The sequence below is a fragment of the Candoia aspera genome, chromosome 2 (assembly GCF_035149785.1).
Source record: "Candoia aspera isolate rCanAsp1 chromosome 2, rCanAsp1.hap2, whole genome shotgun sequence".
NCBI classification, from domain to species: Eukaryota; Metazoa; Chordata; class Lepidosauria; order Squamata; family Boidae; genus Candoia; species Candoia aspera.
In genome coordinates, this window is record NC_086154.1 from 115,873,591 (window position 1) to 115,888,091 (window position 14,501).

General features: G+C 39.8%; 1 protein-coding gene across 3 annotated transcripts in view; it reads left to right on the top strand.

The window, feature by feature from the left end:
• Positions 1-14,501, top strand: part of RPTOR (regulatory associated protein of MTOR complex 1) — a 420,855-nt gene that overhangs the window by 147,591 nt on the left and 258,763 nt on the right. For all 3 annotated transcript variants that reach the window (XM_063293407.1, XM_063293409.1, XM_063293408.1), the window contains exon 4: positions 10,148-10,306. In XM_063293407.1, the coding sequence (XP_063149477.1) occupies positions 10,148-10,306 (159 nt within the window). The remainder of the gene's footprint in view (positions 1-10,147; positions 10,307-14,501) is intronic.

Consider the following 14,501-nt stretch of genomic DNA (forward strand, 5'->3'; position numbering starts at 1 on the left):
TAAAACCCATCCTTAAAAGTCACAGTTCTGTGCTCCCAATTTATATGTGGGCTTCGATAGGTCAACCAGGGAATCCCTAGAATGACCAAGGGGTTGCCAACAGGTGCCACTACAAATTTCAAAGTCTCATGGTGGCTGCCCATTTGCATTGCGACAGTTCCAGTGAAATGGGTTGCTGCCCCCCCCCCCCGCCGTTGAACCATCCAACTGTGTGAAGATCAAAGGCTGCTGGAAGGGGAAGCTAGGCAGATCCAAAGCAGCAACCAGATCAGGGTGAATCAGACACCTGGAACACCCCGAGTCAACTAAAGTCCAGACCTCTGTAGTCTTTGTGCGGGAGCCCAATTTCACTTTTACTGCTAAAGTGGGACAGTCAGCATTCACCATAGCATCCTCGTGTCCATCTTTTTCCACCTGCCGGCAGGCGCTCTTCATGGCAGGTGGCTGGTGTTTCCCGGCTCCTTAGAGTCATCTTCAGCCTCTCCCGAGAAGTAGAATACTTCCTCAGCATCTGCTGCCCCCTTGGCTGCTCTCATCCACCGTGAGGGGGGTGGCGATTTGGCCGGCAGCTTGCCTGCTTGATCTCCAGCCTTGGCTCTTGGGCAATCAGCTGCTCGATGCCCTTCCTTTCCGCATCGTAGACACTGACCACTCGCATAGCACCGATCTCTCTCCTCTTCCCAGGCTCTATAGCCTGGCCGGGCAGCAGTTGCAGCACTTCGGGGTCCCCTCATGGTGGCTGGTGGTTTTTCAGGTTGTTTGGTTTGCATGAAGGTATGCTGAGCGTGCTCAGCCTTGCCGGCCAGACAGATCCATTTATACAATGTCTCTGAGTCGTCTCTACACAACGCCCACCGCAGGACATCCCGGTTGAGTCCCTCTTTAAACCGTTCTATTAAGGTTGACTGAGACCAGTCGGGGATTTTCCCAGCTAATGCCTTAAACTCCAGAGCATAATCAGCTACAGACAGTTGGCCCTGGGTAAGATCCTTCAGTGCCTTTTTAGCTCTTGCCTTGGCTAGAGGATCCTCAAAATGCAGCTTTAACGCCCACATGAAGTCCTCAAAATACTCAAGCTCAGGGGAGTCAGCATCACTTAATTGAACATACCAGTCAGCCGCTCGTCCCTTCAACTTGGTGGCAATGGCAGTTATTTTAGCCTCTTCGGAAGGGAAGTATGGTCCAAACTGCCTCATGTAACTTTTAGCATTATTGAGAAAGAAAGATAACTTGGTTGGATCCCCATCAAACTTGTCAGAAAAGTCTTTCACCCCGACTCCTGTTGGAGCTGAATCAGCAGCTGCTTGAGTGGTTAGGCCCCAGGTTACAGTAGTTCTCCCTCCTCGGGGTGAGGACACTGGTGGTCGAACCCTGTGGGGTGGAGATTCATCCTGGCGCCGTCTCCGGCCCCACTCCGCCGGCGGTCCGGGTGGGGGGATGGGGGATGATTGTGTGGAGCTGGAATCTCCTTTGCGCCTCGGCTGCCCCCCCCCCCCATGATAGAGACAAGTTTCTTAATATGTACTCCATCGATTCTATTTTGGCCTCCACCACTCTTAGCCTTTCAGGGGTTTGAGATTCCTCCCTCCCTCTCATGTTAGGCTGTCTCCTTGTTGATACCGTGGTAGATTCTACAGTTGGGGTCAGCGGGAACCGATACTTCCAGGACACCTGGGACATCCCTGGCTGGGGTTCTCCCATTTCATCCCAGGTGATGAACTCTGCGGGTGATTTGCTGGGTGCCGGTTGCTCTGGTTCTCTCCCATTGTCAGATTCCTCCACCTCAGGGCTGGAACTAGAATCCTGCCGGAAACCTGAAGGTTCTGGGGTGAGGCTCAGTTCTCCACTCTTGACCGTTGACTCGGGCATCAAGCCAGTCGGTTTCTCAAGTCCCCCGGTCGTGAGCTTGGACTCGGCCATCGTTAACTATTTTTCCTCACAAGAAACTAATCTTGGTAGGAGCTAACGGTACAACTTTGGTGTTTCTCAGCTTTATGTAATGATTGCCTATTCTAGATCACCATCAGACTCATGAGCAGGATCACAAAGTTATCTGATTTATTAAAGAATAGTATGTAGGATCACAAAGAAAGCTGAGAATGAAAAAAGCGCGCCAAATGCAAACTAAAAACCCTTGGTACAAATGAGATCCCTCCCCCCGTAGAATCTTCCCAAGCTCACAATCCCAGGTGCTCCTAACGGCTTCTGATGGTCTGCGGGAAAAGTCCTTGAGCAGAGCACATAACCCAAACACATTCCATTGAAATGAACATAGATACAGAGCTTGGCACAAGGTTTCCCAGCAGCTCCCTCCCAAACAGAAATGCCCATCAGCGCCATGGCATGTGAAACGTTATGATGTACAGTGCACATTGAAACAGTGAACATGACAATATGGCTGCTGATTCAGAAAGGCAGGATGAAGAAAGCCAGGTTTCAAACCTTGGGAAAAGAAAAGAAATGAATTGTGTGAAATCAAAATGTAATTCTTCTCTCGATTATTGTTATCTGAATCTACTTTTCAAACAAAATCTTTTCCTCAAATTTCTCCATTAAAAATGCAATACATTTTTGAAAGTTTAGATGGTAATCTATTTTTTGAGTATCATACTTACATAATGGAAAAGCTGAAGTCACTGCACTGGTTACTAGTAGGAATCAGGGGCCAATGCAAAGTGCTGGTTATCATCTACAAAGCTCTTTATGGCATACCACCACGTTACATTAGGTACCACCTTGCCAAGGTTGAATCTGCCTATCTGGTAAGAGCATCATGAGAAATTCTGCAGAAAGTCCTCATTCCATGTGTGATCAGAGGGACATGCACTAAGCAGCAGGCCATTTTTCTTGTGGCTCATACTTTGGAACTCCTTGGGTCTGGTGGTTTGTGCAACCCCTTCACTCTTGGCATATTTAGGACTGTGAGAACAACCGTACTCCACTGTACTTTTAACCAGAAGTAAACATGATGGCATCCATTTTGGCTGGGGAAATGCGGTAGTATTAATTATATCTTTTGTTTTGATTTTCTCCGTGATTTTCCTCTATCGTATGCTGCCCTTGGGTTGGGGTGGGCTACAAAATCAGCAAAATAAATAAATAAATGCAATAAACACATGCAATAATTTTACATTCTACAAGTATAGTGTAAAAACAAGTGCTCCTATCATAATTGGAGCTTCCAGTCTTATTTCAAATTCTGATTATGAAGGGAAGCTCAGTTAGCATTTATCTTGGGAAACAATGATACAGGTGTTATGCTAAGCTGTGGCTTAGACTGACAGGAATCAAGCAGAAATTTATGTGAGGCTGCTTGAAAGAAAGCAGCATGAATTCCTGAAGCAGCTTCCAGTTTGCACACAATATCCTGCAGAGGACATAATGGCAGCAATGTCCACTTCTATTGTGCAATAATTTGCCCATCTCATGTTCAGGGCATGCAATCTGGTGTTTTCCAGTTATGCTGCCAATTGGATATTATTCTGCCTACTATCAGCAAAAGTATTTTGGCTGACAGCAGAGGAAAGCTTCCTTGGCAGAATCTAAGCATATGTCTATTTACTGATAATAGAAGATTCTGTTCTATGTATCTTCTCCCAAAGTGATTTATCTGGCAGCTCTTGTAGTAACTAATGATTGTATGTTAGAAAAGACATAAATTATCTTTCCATTGTAATTGTTCCCAAATTCTATCAAGCTGAATAACTTGGGCCTTCAGAGATTTTTCCTCCATTATTAATCCAACATCCCTGGGGTTCATAAGAAAAGGCAATATAAATGGGCATAGAAATGCTCATCTTTATCACCAGAATTAAAGCACAATGGAATAAACCAGTGAATTGGTATCATCCACCACCGTGAGAATTTAAAGTAACATAACCCTACAATTACTTAGCCAAGAGATTAATGATTATTACTTATCATCCGGAAGGATTAAACCATACCATCTGTTCTGTACCAACGAATTGGTTATTGTAACTAGCCAGTAACCAATTAATACCATATATAGTACATATATTGCAATCAATTTAAATTAAACAAGAAAAATTGTTCTTCTGGATTTGCAAATAATTTGTCGTACATGCTACAAATGAACGTTTAGCAGCACTCTGCAATCAGCAATCTCTTTTTCAATCCATCTTGCTGATGAACAGCACAAATGTATTAGTTCCTTTCCAATTAAAGATGGGAAACCGAATGGCAGGAGAGCAAGTGATAAGTCACAATATTAGGCAGCATGAAGGAGAAGAAGGAGCACTGGAGTCTGAATATTAAGAGAAGGAGAGCAAGAGGTCACATGTACAATTTTATATTCTGTGATTTGACTATTTATTTCCTAAATCCTGCTTAGAGGCTGTCTACCATTCCTCCCTCACATTGTTGGAAAAAAGTTTTATTTTTATCCTACAATTGTCAAATAAATTATAGGAGACCTGGAGATGCTGCCAAAACAAATGCTTCATTTTTTGTAGTTATAATCATGTTAAAAACTGATTATGTGATTAGAAATTAGAAATTTCTAATTGAAATCCCTCCTCCTGCCCAAAATCTAGCTAGCATTGTTGGAAGAGCATCGGTATAAATTCCAGCCAATTCATTTGAATTCTTATTTATTTCAAAGATTTACAGCATATTTTCAGTGATACCATCAGTTTTAAGGGGGCCTTCAAGGCTTGAGAAACAAGCATTTCTTCTTCCATGTTCTGTTTAGTTGCATATATATTTATAGATAACTAATTTTCCTTTATTGGTCAATTCATTACATTTAAAAGCAAAAAATAAAGATGTTAATTTGATATTTTCCAAAACTTGAAGTTTGATATGCACAATTGGCATTTGACTGTAGAATCCAGCAGGGAAGGCATGGCCCAATTTTGTAGTATTTTTGCCAGCACCAACAGAGGGGACCTGTCTGAATAGACCCTTTTCCTGCATCAGTGACCTAAGGCAATTTGAGGCAATGTGATTTGCTTTGCCAAGGGAAATTGGGTGGCCTTTTCACTTCAGTGAGTTGAATCATGTGGCCTCCGTCACATCCCGAAGCAAATCTAAGTTGCTTTTCACAAGTCAACTCCCTATGTTCTTGTATGTCTAGCATAAAACTTACAATACTTTAACAGTTATTTAACCACTTATAATTCAACCTCGTAAATAATGTAACAGTCATTTAATGACTTATAAACAATAGTTGTGGGCTTAGTATTTTGTAATGTCTGTTAATCCTCTATAAATAAAAGAAGTTCTGAAGGATTTAGGGTTGTAGAGCCATACCTAAATGATGGAATGAGTTTTAATGGTAAGTATTACTACTCAGCACTTTCTGGCAAATGGTATTTATGTGAGGGTGCTCAAATGGCAAAAACTCATCATCTGGTCCTATTACACTTTACATTCCTTCCCTACATGTCCTCTTTTGCTATTTTCAAAGTTGGATTCTACCATACTGTTAACTTAGCATGGACAAGTAAGATACAGGGAGAAGTGAGGTGGTAAAAATATTTGAACTGTTCTGTAACACTTGTCTTATAGTGGCTGGCTCTGTGGTTGAACTTAGGCATGAGAAACCTGCTTACCAATTCTTGTTGAGCTTGTTTCAATTGGTATGTTATGAGAATCTATTAAGTCCTGTCAATGTTCCCCTGAGGTCACTTTAAGGAGGGGTTGGATAAGAGTAACCTAATCGAAGGTTCTAACTGGATACAAATTATATGAGCATTTTTTTAGTTGCTTAGTTTTTCCTTTATGCCCAGAGAAAAATTGAATCCCTTCTTCCATTTCTTTAGTGCTCATGTATCCTATAACTGATTTTAACGGGAGAGGAATAAGAATGGAGGAAATAGGTCTCATTGGTTGTGATTTACACACAAAAGAATCAAAGTACCCTATGGCACAAGAGAATATTCATTTGAAAGGAAATGAAACTTCAAGCCATGAAAATGGATTTTATTTGCTTATGTGAAATGTTGCATCTTAATTTATTGACAGAGCAATATTCGTACTGTCATTAAAATGGCACAACAGCTGTGGACATTAGTTTGGGGAACTTGTTTTGATAGGATAACATCTGGGGGCAAATAACCATGAATTATAAGAATCAGACTGATTTCTTCATATTGATGAAATTGATGAACCAAATACATTTTATGAAATCTTTTTAAAGTAAATACGAGTTTTATTTTTCCTTTAGAATGAAGCTAAAACTAAGGAAAATCAATCAGTGGAATATTTAGCGTGTTTTAAAACAGCAGTGATTAAAGGAAGTTCATGCAGCTAAAAATGTAGTTCACAAACCATATACCACAAAAAGTAGTTAGGCATGGGTCTCATTGTGTTGCAAAACAGATTTAAATGGATTCTTCTCTGTAGTGAAATTTGCTGCCAAAAAAAAAAGAGTGATGACCTTAAGTGGAAATTAATTCAGAGAGGAATGACACACAATTCTAGAAATATGACAGTGTCTGAATTAATTATAATAAAAATGCACTACAAGATCAGGAATTTTGAAAAAAAAAATGTCCATCAGAAATAGACTGTGGTAGGAAATGTGGCTAATCACAAGAGGTTGGTAATGCCTCTCTTCTTTGTGATTAGGTGTGTGCCAGGCTGCTTTCCCTTCTTTCCTACTTTCCTCCCACCCTGTCTCATTCTGGCTATCTTCCCTCCTTATTGTCTCTGTGCTACCACCCTGCCACCCAGTCTTTACTGGCTTCCCCATTCCTGCAGCTTTTCTCCTTTTCCTTTTTTCTTTCATCATCAGTTAGCTGACAAGCAGCAGAGCTCCAGACTGCAGCCAGCTTGCCCACTTCATTTCTGAAGGTTTCTCTGTGCCAGGTGGGCATGTAGTATTGTAGACAAGGGGGGGAAAATAGAAATTGGAGTGACTGCAAGCTGGAATACTCTGGTTCAATGATAAAAGAAAGTTCCAGAGGTTCAGTGATACCCATAGATGCTGTGTTACCAGCTCAAGATATTTCTGTATCATAATTTGTTCACCAGAATAGTAGTTAATAGCTCTTTCTTAATGCCTTATGCTGTCAGAATAGTTCCATAAGCATCTTAGTCATCAACGTATTCTGTATTCTGTGATACAGCAGTGGCTTCTTAGGAAACTAGAACGTGGGGAGAAAAAGTAACAGCTTTTGTTATGTATACTAACTTAAATCTTCAACGTAATGGACCCTCAGTAGAATTGTTCGATGTAATGGACCCTCAATAGAATTGAGACATTGTATGAAATTTTATAGATGGTGGCAAGAGGTGAGTAGTCTGTGGCTTAAAAAGAGAAACTTTAGGTGAAGTGCAGACTCAGAATTCTGATATGGGAGAATTATCTTTTCCAGGGTAGAGCTAATCCTCCCTTTTTCTTGCCCCAGTAGTTAGGTCTCATCATCACATGCACCCACACACATACACAGAGAGGGAGGGAGGGAGGGAGGGAGTTTATGAAGTATTGCATATTTTGGCAAAAGTTCCTCCTAATCATTGTCCTGCTTCTCCTCTTTTTCCCAGTAAAAGGAGTATTATAGTGTGGTCAAAAACCAAATTGCTGGCTATGCTGCTCATGGGCAAAATAAATATGGATTTGGTTTGTGCATCAGAATGTTGTTTATTAGAATGAAGAGGAAAGGGTGATTGACAGATAGGCATTTTTCTGATTAATTAGAGGCTCTCTGTTTTTCTCCCATTTTTTGCTCTTGCAATTGTTTAGGATTCTATTAAAGTGTTAGGTTTTCTCTGTAGAGCTCTGGCAGCTGGGGATCCTTTTCTTTTTAAGATATCCATTCACTTTTATTAATTGTGAGCTCACTTTGAAGTTAATGCTAGGGATATGATAGAAATTCAAGTGAGGAAATTGCCCATAAATACCCTTCTCCCAAGACATGGAGACTGAAAAACTGCCTGCCACTCAGGGGCTTTGTTAGCATGTCTTGGAAAGATGCCAAAAGGGAGAATGTGATTTAGGACATAAATTTTGGAAATCGGCACCTTCATAATGAAATTGTAAGATACAAGGTGATGCTTGCATTAATGCAGTCCTGTATGGGCAGCATCACTGAGTGACAAAGTGTAGTGTCTTTCTTGCCGCTGCTTGTCTTTTGTTCATGAACACAGATGAGAGAGGTAAAAGACTGCTGCAAGGCTTACCAAGGATCATCACTCTATTCAGTTTCTGTTTATTCCTTTAAAAATTCAAGCACCTGAAAAGTAAAATGGGTAGTGAAAGATTATTGGGCCATTTCTGATATAACAAAATATTGTATTTCATTTTGGTAGTCTGTAAAATAATATTGTGAAGAGACATTGTGTAACTTGAGGTAATTGGATTGTATATCCTTGTTGAAATGAAGCTCATGCTTTGCACTGCTCCTCTTCTCTAACTAGACTTTCCAATGCAGGTATTAATAGGAATTCGTTTTCAGTCTTGATTCAAATTTTACTAAAATCGTTGAGACTGATGAAAAACCAAGCATGACCCAGAATAGATAAAAATACTTCTTTTCCTTGGAAGAAATTCCAGGGGACTTAAATATGAAGACTAATTATATTACAATCTTCAATTGATAGTAATTTTGCAGCAAAAAATATTTGAATTCAGGCAGCCAAGAAGCTTCTTGCCTTCTCATGTTTTTCCTCCAGAGAAGTAAAATATCACACTGGAATTGATCTGGTTCATAGTAGTTTCAGTTGTGCCTTACAGGAAAATAAAATTATGGTATGGTTGGTGCAGTGAGTATACCTGACTTTTAAATGTTTCAAGATTATTCAGCTAAAATCTTGCTTTCCCCCCCCCTAGCATATAGACCTAAATAAGAAAAAATATTATAACATTAACCTGTTTCCAAGCAGAGCACAACTTAAGAAGGTGTCATATTCATAGCTATCTATCTGCATGCATGCATGCATGTATGCATGCAGGAAACAGAAGCAAGGTGATATAAAATATTGGAATAATGCTGAATTGCCTGTGGAAGGGCATTTATCTCCTGTACATGCTGAGAAATCAGTGATGATACTTTTAGTATATTCTAATGCAGTTTTTTTTTTAATCTGTTCAATTGTGTCCAGTTCTCGGAGACTGCCTGGACAAGTCCCTGCAGTTTTCTTGGCAAGGTTTTTCAGAAGTGGTTTGCCATTGCCTCCTTCCTAGGGCTGAGAGAGAGGGGCTGGCCCAAGGTCACCCAGCTGGTTTTGTGCCCAAGGCGGGACTAGAACTCATGGTCTCCTGGTTGATAGCCTGATGCATTAACCACTACCCCAAACTGGCTCTCAATGCAGTTTTACATTGGTGTAAAACTATGTTTTGATGTATAAATGACTGCAGCAAAATGGAATCTTGGTACTAAGAATCAAGTTATCTTTCAGACACAGGTAGAGGGTATAAGTTATTTTAGTGTATTGAGTTGTTTAATAATAAAAAGGAGACTTCATGGGAAATTGTCAAAGTGACACACAAATAACACATAAGTCACTTACTGATCTTGTACCTTGGCAGAATGTTTCTTAAATGTGAGCAAATGAATGGAGAAATTTTAAGACACTGAAACGTTGGTAGAAAGGTAGTAGGTAGCATGTAGAGTGTCATGAGGGATGAATGTTTGTTGATAAAAGCAAAAATGGCTGTGAATTTTGTTATATGGAAATGAAAGCTGGATATGCTCGGAGAAACATAAAAGTAAATTGAATGGAATGGGAACGGAGTACTTAAGAAATGTATGTAGTAAAACAAGAGGAATGAGATCAAGAATGAGTGGCTGCTTAAGGCATGTTCACAGAATACAAAAGTGAGTGGCCAATCTGGTGATTTGGGTATATAGAGAAAATGAATGAGAACAAAACTGCAGAACAAATATATGCAGGAAGAGTGAATGATGTGGATATAGATTTAGTCAGATTCTTATTTCTTTTTCTCTGACTTCCTGCCTTTAACGCTTTTCTACTTATTGCTTCTTACTCTTTTTCTGCACTTGATCGAACATTGCTTACTTGAAAGAGAATAGCATGGTCAGTATGTACATATGTATATTTTAGATAAATAAATGCATGGTTCTTTCTGGTGCATCCTGAAATATTTCAGATAATTTTCAGTGATCGTGTATTTGCAAAAGTCAGATTCATTCTTTGCTTTGTTTTGTTTTTTTGCAACTAGGCCCGATACAAACAGAGTCTGGATCCTACAGTAGATGAAGTTAAGAAACTCTGTACTTCATTGCGTCGAAATGCCAAAGAGGAGAGAGTCCTTTTCCACTACAATGGACATGGTGTCCCCAGGCCAACAGTGAATGGAGAAATTTGGGTCTTTAACAAGGTACATGAATTGCAAATTGAGCTAAATCACAGTCTCTCTTGTATATTTATATTTCCGGGGAATCCAACAAAGTAGAAAAAGCAATAAAAAGTGAAGTGTTAACGTTTGATTACGTAGCTGCTGTTTGTTCATTCTTTTGTGTGCCTCGAGGTAAAGTTATGAACTTCTTATGTGTCTTTATGTGTTTGTGAGGTACGCACACACGCACACCTTTATGGGAAAGCTCTGGCTCTAGGTAAGTACAGAGAGAACTTACAAAGAAGGTAAAGATGTTGACTGAGATACAGCAGAATAGATGTACATGGTTCTGGGGTTATCTCAGTAGATATGCTTACAGTTTCACACACTGCTCTTCCAGTCTTTCAGTAAGTAATAAATAATAAAGCAATGGTGCAAGAATGAAGGGATAATCAGAGGGAAACTTTTGTTAGCAAGGCAACCCTTTTCTTCCTACCCATAAGGAGCGCTGTCTCCCAGGGCCAGAAATGAATAACAAATGTGAGCCATTCCAAACATACGATTTGGAAATGGAATTTCATCACTGTAGGTCAAGACTAGTTTAGCATTTAGCCAATTACTTTAATGTAACAAAGATCAGCTGCTTAAAAACATTCAGAAGTGGTCTTAATGGCAAGTGAATAATAAGAGACAAAAGCAATGCTATTCTGATTATGCCACAAAAGCAAATGGAGTGTATTTTAAATTGGACATTGTACCAGCTGCATTATAAAAAATGTCTTATTGCCCATTTGCTAACTAGCTTGCCAGTATTGCTTAGCTCTAATGAAGATTGCTTTGGCTATTATTAGGATTCTTTTAAAGATTTCAAGTCCAGGTTATGATTGATAGCTGTTTTGCAACAGCTTTGCTTCTCTGTATGCCTTCTTCCCAATAATGATGGCAAAATACCCAAGGTAGGAAAGATTTTTGGCCCAGTCCTAAGAGTATTTTGACCGTAAGGAACAAGCATAAGCCAGCAGCATCCCCAGCTCAGCTGGTTAGACTTAGCAACAAATATCTGTCTAAAACATTGATGCAAAATGCAGCTGGCTGGCTGGCCCACACAATATGGAGTACTTGGTGCCTATACTGGAAAAACTTTGCTATCTGCCAGCTGCTTTAAAAATGAGCACACTTTAAAGTGTTGGTGTTAACTTCTGAAGTTCTAAATAGCTTAAGACATGTCTTCCTTAGGGACTACCGCTGCCTGGCTGTTAAGACCTAGAAAAGAATTCATTTGGAAGAAGCCCACATTTTCTTGAGGCCTGTCTTTCTGATACATAGGCTGCAGGGTGGTAGAACACATTCACTTGGGAGTTGTGTTTGTCTCCCTGTGTCCAAGGATTTGAAAACCTGTCAAGATGCATCTCTTTTGCCAGGTTTTAATATTTAAACTATTTTTCTGCTTCTTTCAGTATTAATGTAAGTTTATGTTTTTAACTTTTTTTTTTAAATTTTGTTAGCTGCCTTGAGTATTGTTAGAGTAGAAAGACAGTTATATTATATTCACTCATATTAATTTAATGGTAATTTGAGCATCTATCACTGGGGGAAGGGGGCTAATGATAACTTATTTCGGCATCTATTGTTTATTTCTGGCAACAAAGCCAAGTATGCAACTATGTTTTGGTGCTGGTTGAAAAACTCTGCCTTTATTTGACTGCAGTGTTTTATGTCCAAATCCAGCAATCTTTCTTATTTCTTGTTTGTTTTGTCATTTTGCTCACTTACCAAGCAACAGAGATGCAAGGTAAGAGCAAAGAGAAAATAATACTGCTTCACAGGGTAAAGCACTCTCTGGGGATTTTTCTCAAAGTCAGCCCCCCCGCCCCATTCCCTAAGGTTGCTAGCTTAGATTTCTTACAGCTTTATGAAGAAAGGGATGTTCAAAGGGATATCTGCCTGCTTTTCTGACATTAACACAGGAGTACCTGTTGCAGACACAACTCTTAATGAGATGCCTATTACCCACCCACAGGGAAAACAAATGATTAGTGAGCCTTTTTCATTAAGTGTTTTCTTCCCCCCATCCCACTTCAGTTGCTGAGGAAATGCCAGCAAGTATTTTTACATCATTGACAAAATAGGGGCATTTATTGGATGAGTAAATTCTGTCTAGGGAAATATTCCAGAGAGATGGATTACAGGAAAGTCATTCATACACGAGTGGTTAGCTCAAATGTCTTTAAGTCTGAACTTCTCACAAGTAAATTGTTGGGCTAGAGTGATGGTGAGAGGGAAATCATTAGGACTGGGCAATGATCTGGATTTGAAAAGGACCAGGTGATTTGGAACCAGTATAGGTGTACATATCACATCTGCCAGGGGGTGATGTGGCTAATTCCTGGCTGATGTGTGCACTCAGAGAAAAACCCATTTGATTTAAAGGGGTGCCAACATGAGATACGTGTGCTTATACATGTTCCCCTTTTCCCCTTTTAATCCAGATCACTGCCCTGCTCTACTAAGTATTTGTGCTTGATATCCTGAATGTCTGAGATAAAACATTCTTAAAATATTTACTGCAGGTTTAGAGCTACAGAAATCTAATGAAGATAATAGTGGAACAGGATGCATTTCTTGTCTGTGATAGCTTTTTTTTCTGTCAATGGGTTAAGTATTGATATGATATTTGACTTCTGATGGGGACATGGTGGACTGAACAGCTGTGCCTGTGGGCTCAGCAGGCAGAACTGACAACGCAGCAGTTTTTTTGGGCTCAGGCAGGTTTTTCCTGAAGCCCAGGAATGTTTCTCCAGAAAAAGGAAAACACCTGGAATCGCCCCATCAGTCTTCTGGACAGCTGCTTGCAGCCAGAAGATCGCAAACAGCATTCGTGTTCGACTGGTAAGAGCTAGCCGGGAGGCTGGGACATCACCATTTTCCAAGCCACGTTGTAGCCATAAAGGGACACTAAGACCGGCCACCCCATTTCTAAATCACCCAATTTATATTTCCTTTAAGTACGCGTACTCTTAAGAGGCTTTCTACAGCAAGGCAAAGCGGCTCTCTTGGTGCTTATCGTTATTTTTGGAATTAAATTTTTTAAAACATTCTTTTTAAATTTTGGACTTTGTTTTCCCTCCAAATATTAAGGAGGATTGAGAGTAAACAGTTGTCTCCCTATTATTATTTTGGTGTTAAGTTTGAAGATAATAGCATTTTCCTACATGTTGAATTGGCTGTTTTGAACTTTCAGTTTTCTGCTTCTACTTTCCCTGGGGAACCGTCTGCTATCTCACTTTCACTTGTGCAAACACATTTTGGAACTCTTCCATCTCTTTGACTTTTGCTGGTTAAACTCCTAGGGGGCACCATAATCTACTGCGTGAGACATGGAGGATTTAAAACAGATTCTTTCTGACTTTCACCAGGATTGTAAACAGATTCTTTCTGATTCCTACCAAATTTTTATGCAAGGCATTGTGGAAAATATGAGATCTAAAATGTGCCATCAGATTGGGGATGTCAGAGATGAAACTGAGGAATTTAACAGTGACAGAAATGTCTCTTCTAAGAGTGAGATTGGGACTTCTGTTGAAATGCTGGATGAAGATCGGATAGTTGAGTTGAAGAAATTAAAGGGAGAGATTGAGTTGCAAGCCATAAGTGAAATTGAGCTTCTGATGGAACGCCATGGAAAAGGAAGGGTTATTGTGTATGGGAGGTCTCCTGAAGAGAAGTCGGAGTTTTTGAGGGGGGCACTTGGGCTGTTCAGTTTTTTAAAGAAAAAAGCTTTGTGCATATTGTGGGGATATGTAAATGCTCTGGTTTGTTTTGTGGTGGGATAAGGGTTTTAAGAATATTTATCTGGACTGCTTTTAGGTTTTGTCTGATTTCATTTATCTTTAATGATTTGAATTAAGATTATTAAGGTATAATAAAAATGTCTATTTGGATGGTTTTGGGTTTAATATGATTAAGATGATTAAAATTGTTGTATTATCAAGTACAATGGCAGAAAATTTATGTTTTTTAGTTTGATCTTTATTACTGTCCTAACTGCCAGGAAACACACTGAGACAAGGAACTGGTCTCTAATGTTTTATTGCTTGTACATAACAGGAATCCTAACAAACTGAAGAAGCATGGGAAAAACCCAGCCATATAAACCCCAAAGGTTAAGGCGGTCCCGATCTGTGTCTCTTTGAATGGCTACCTAATTCCTCAGTGCTACGCATGCGCTTAACAGTCT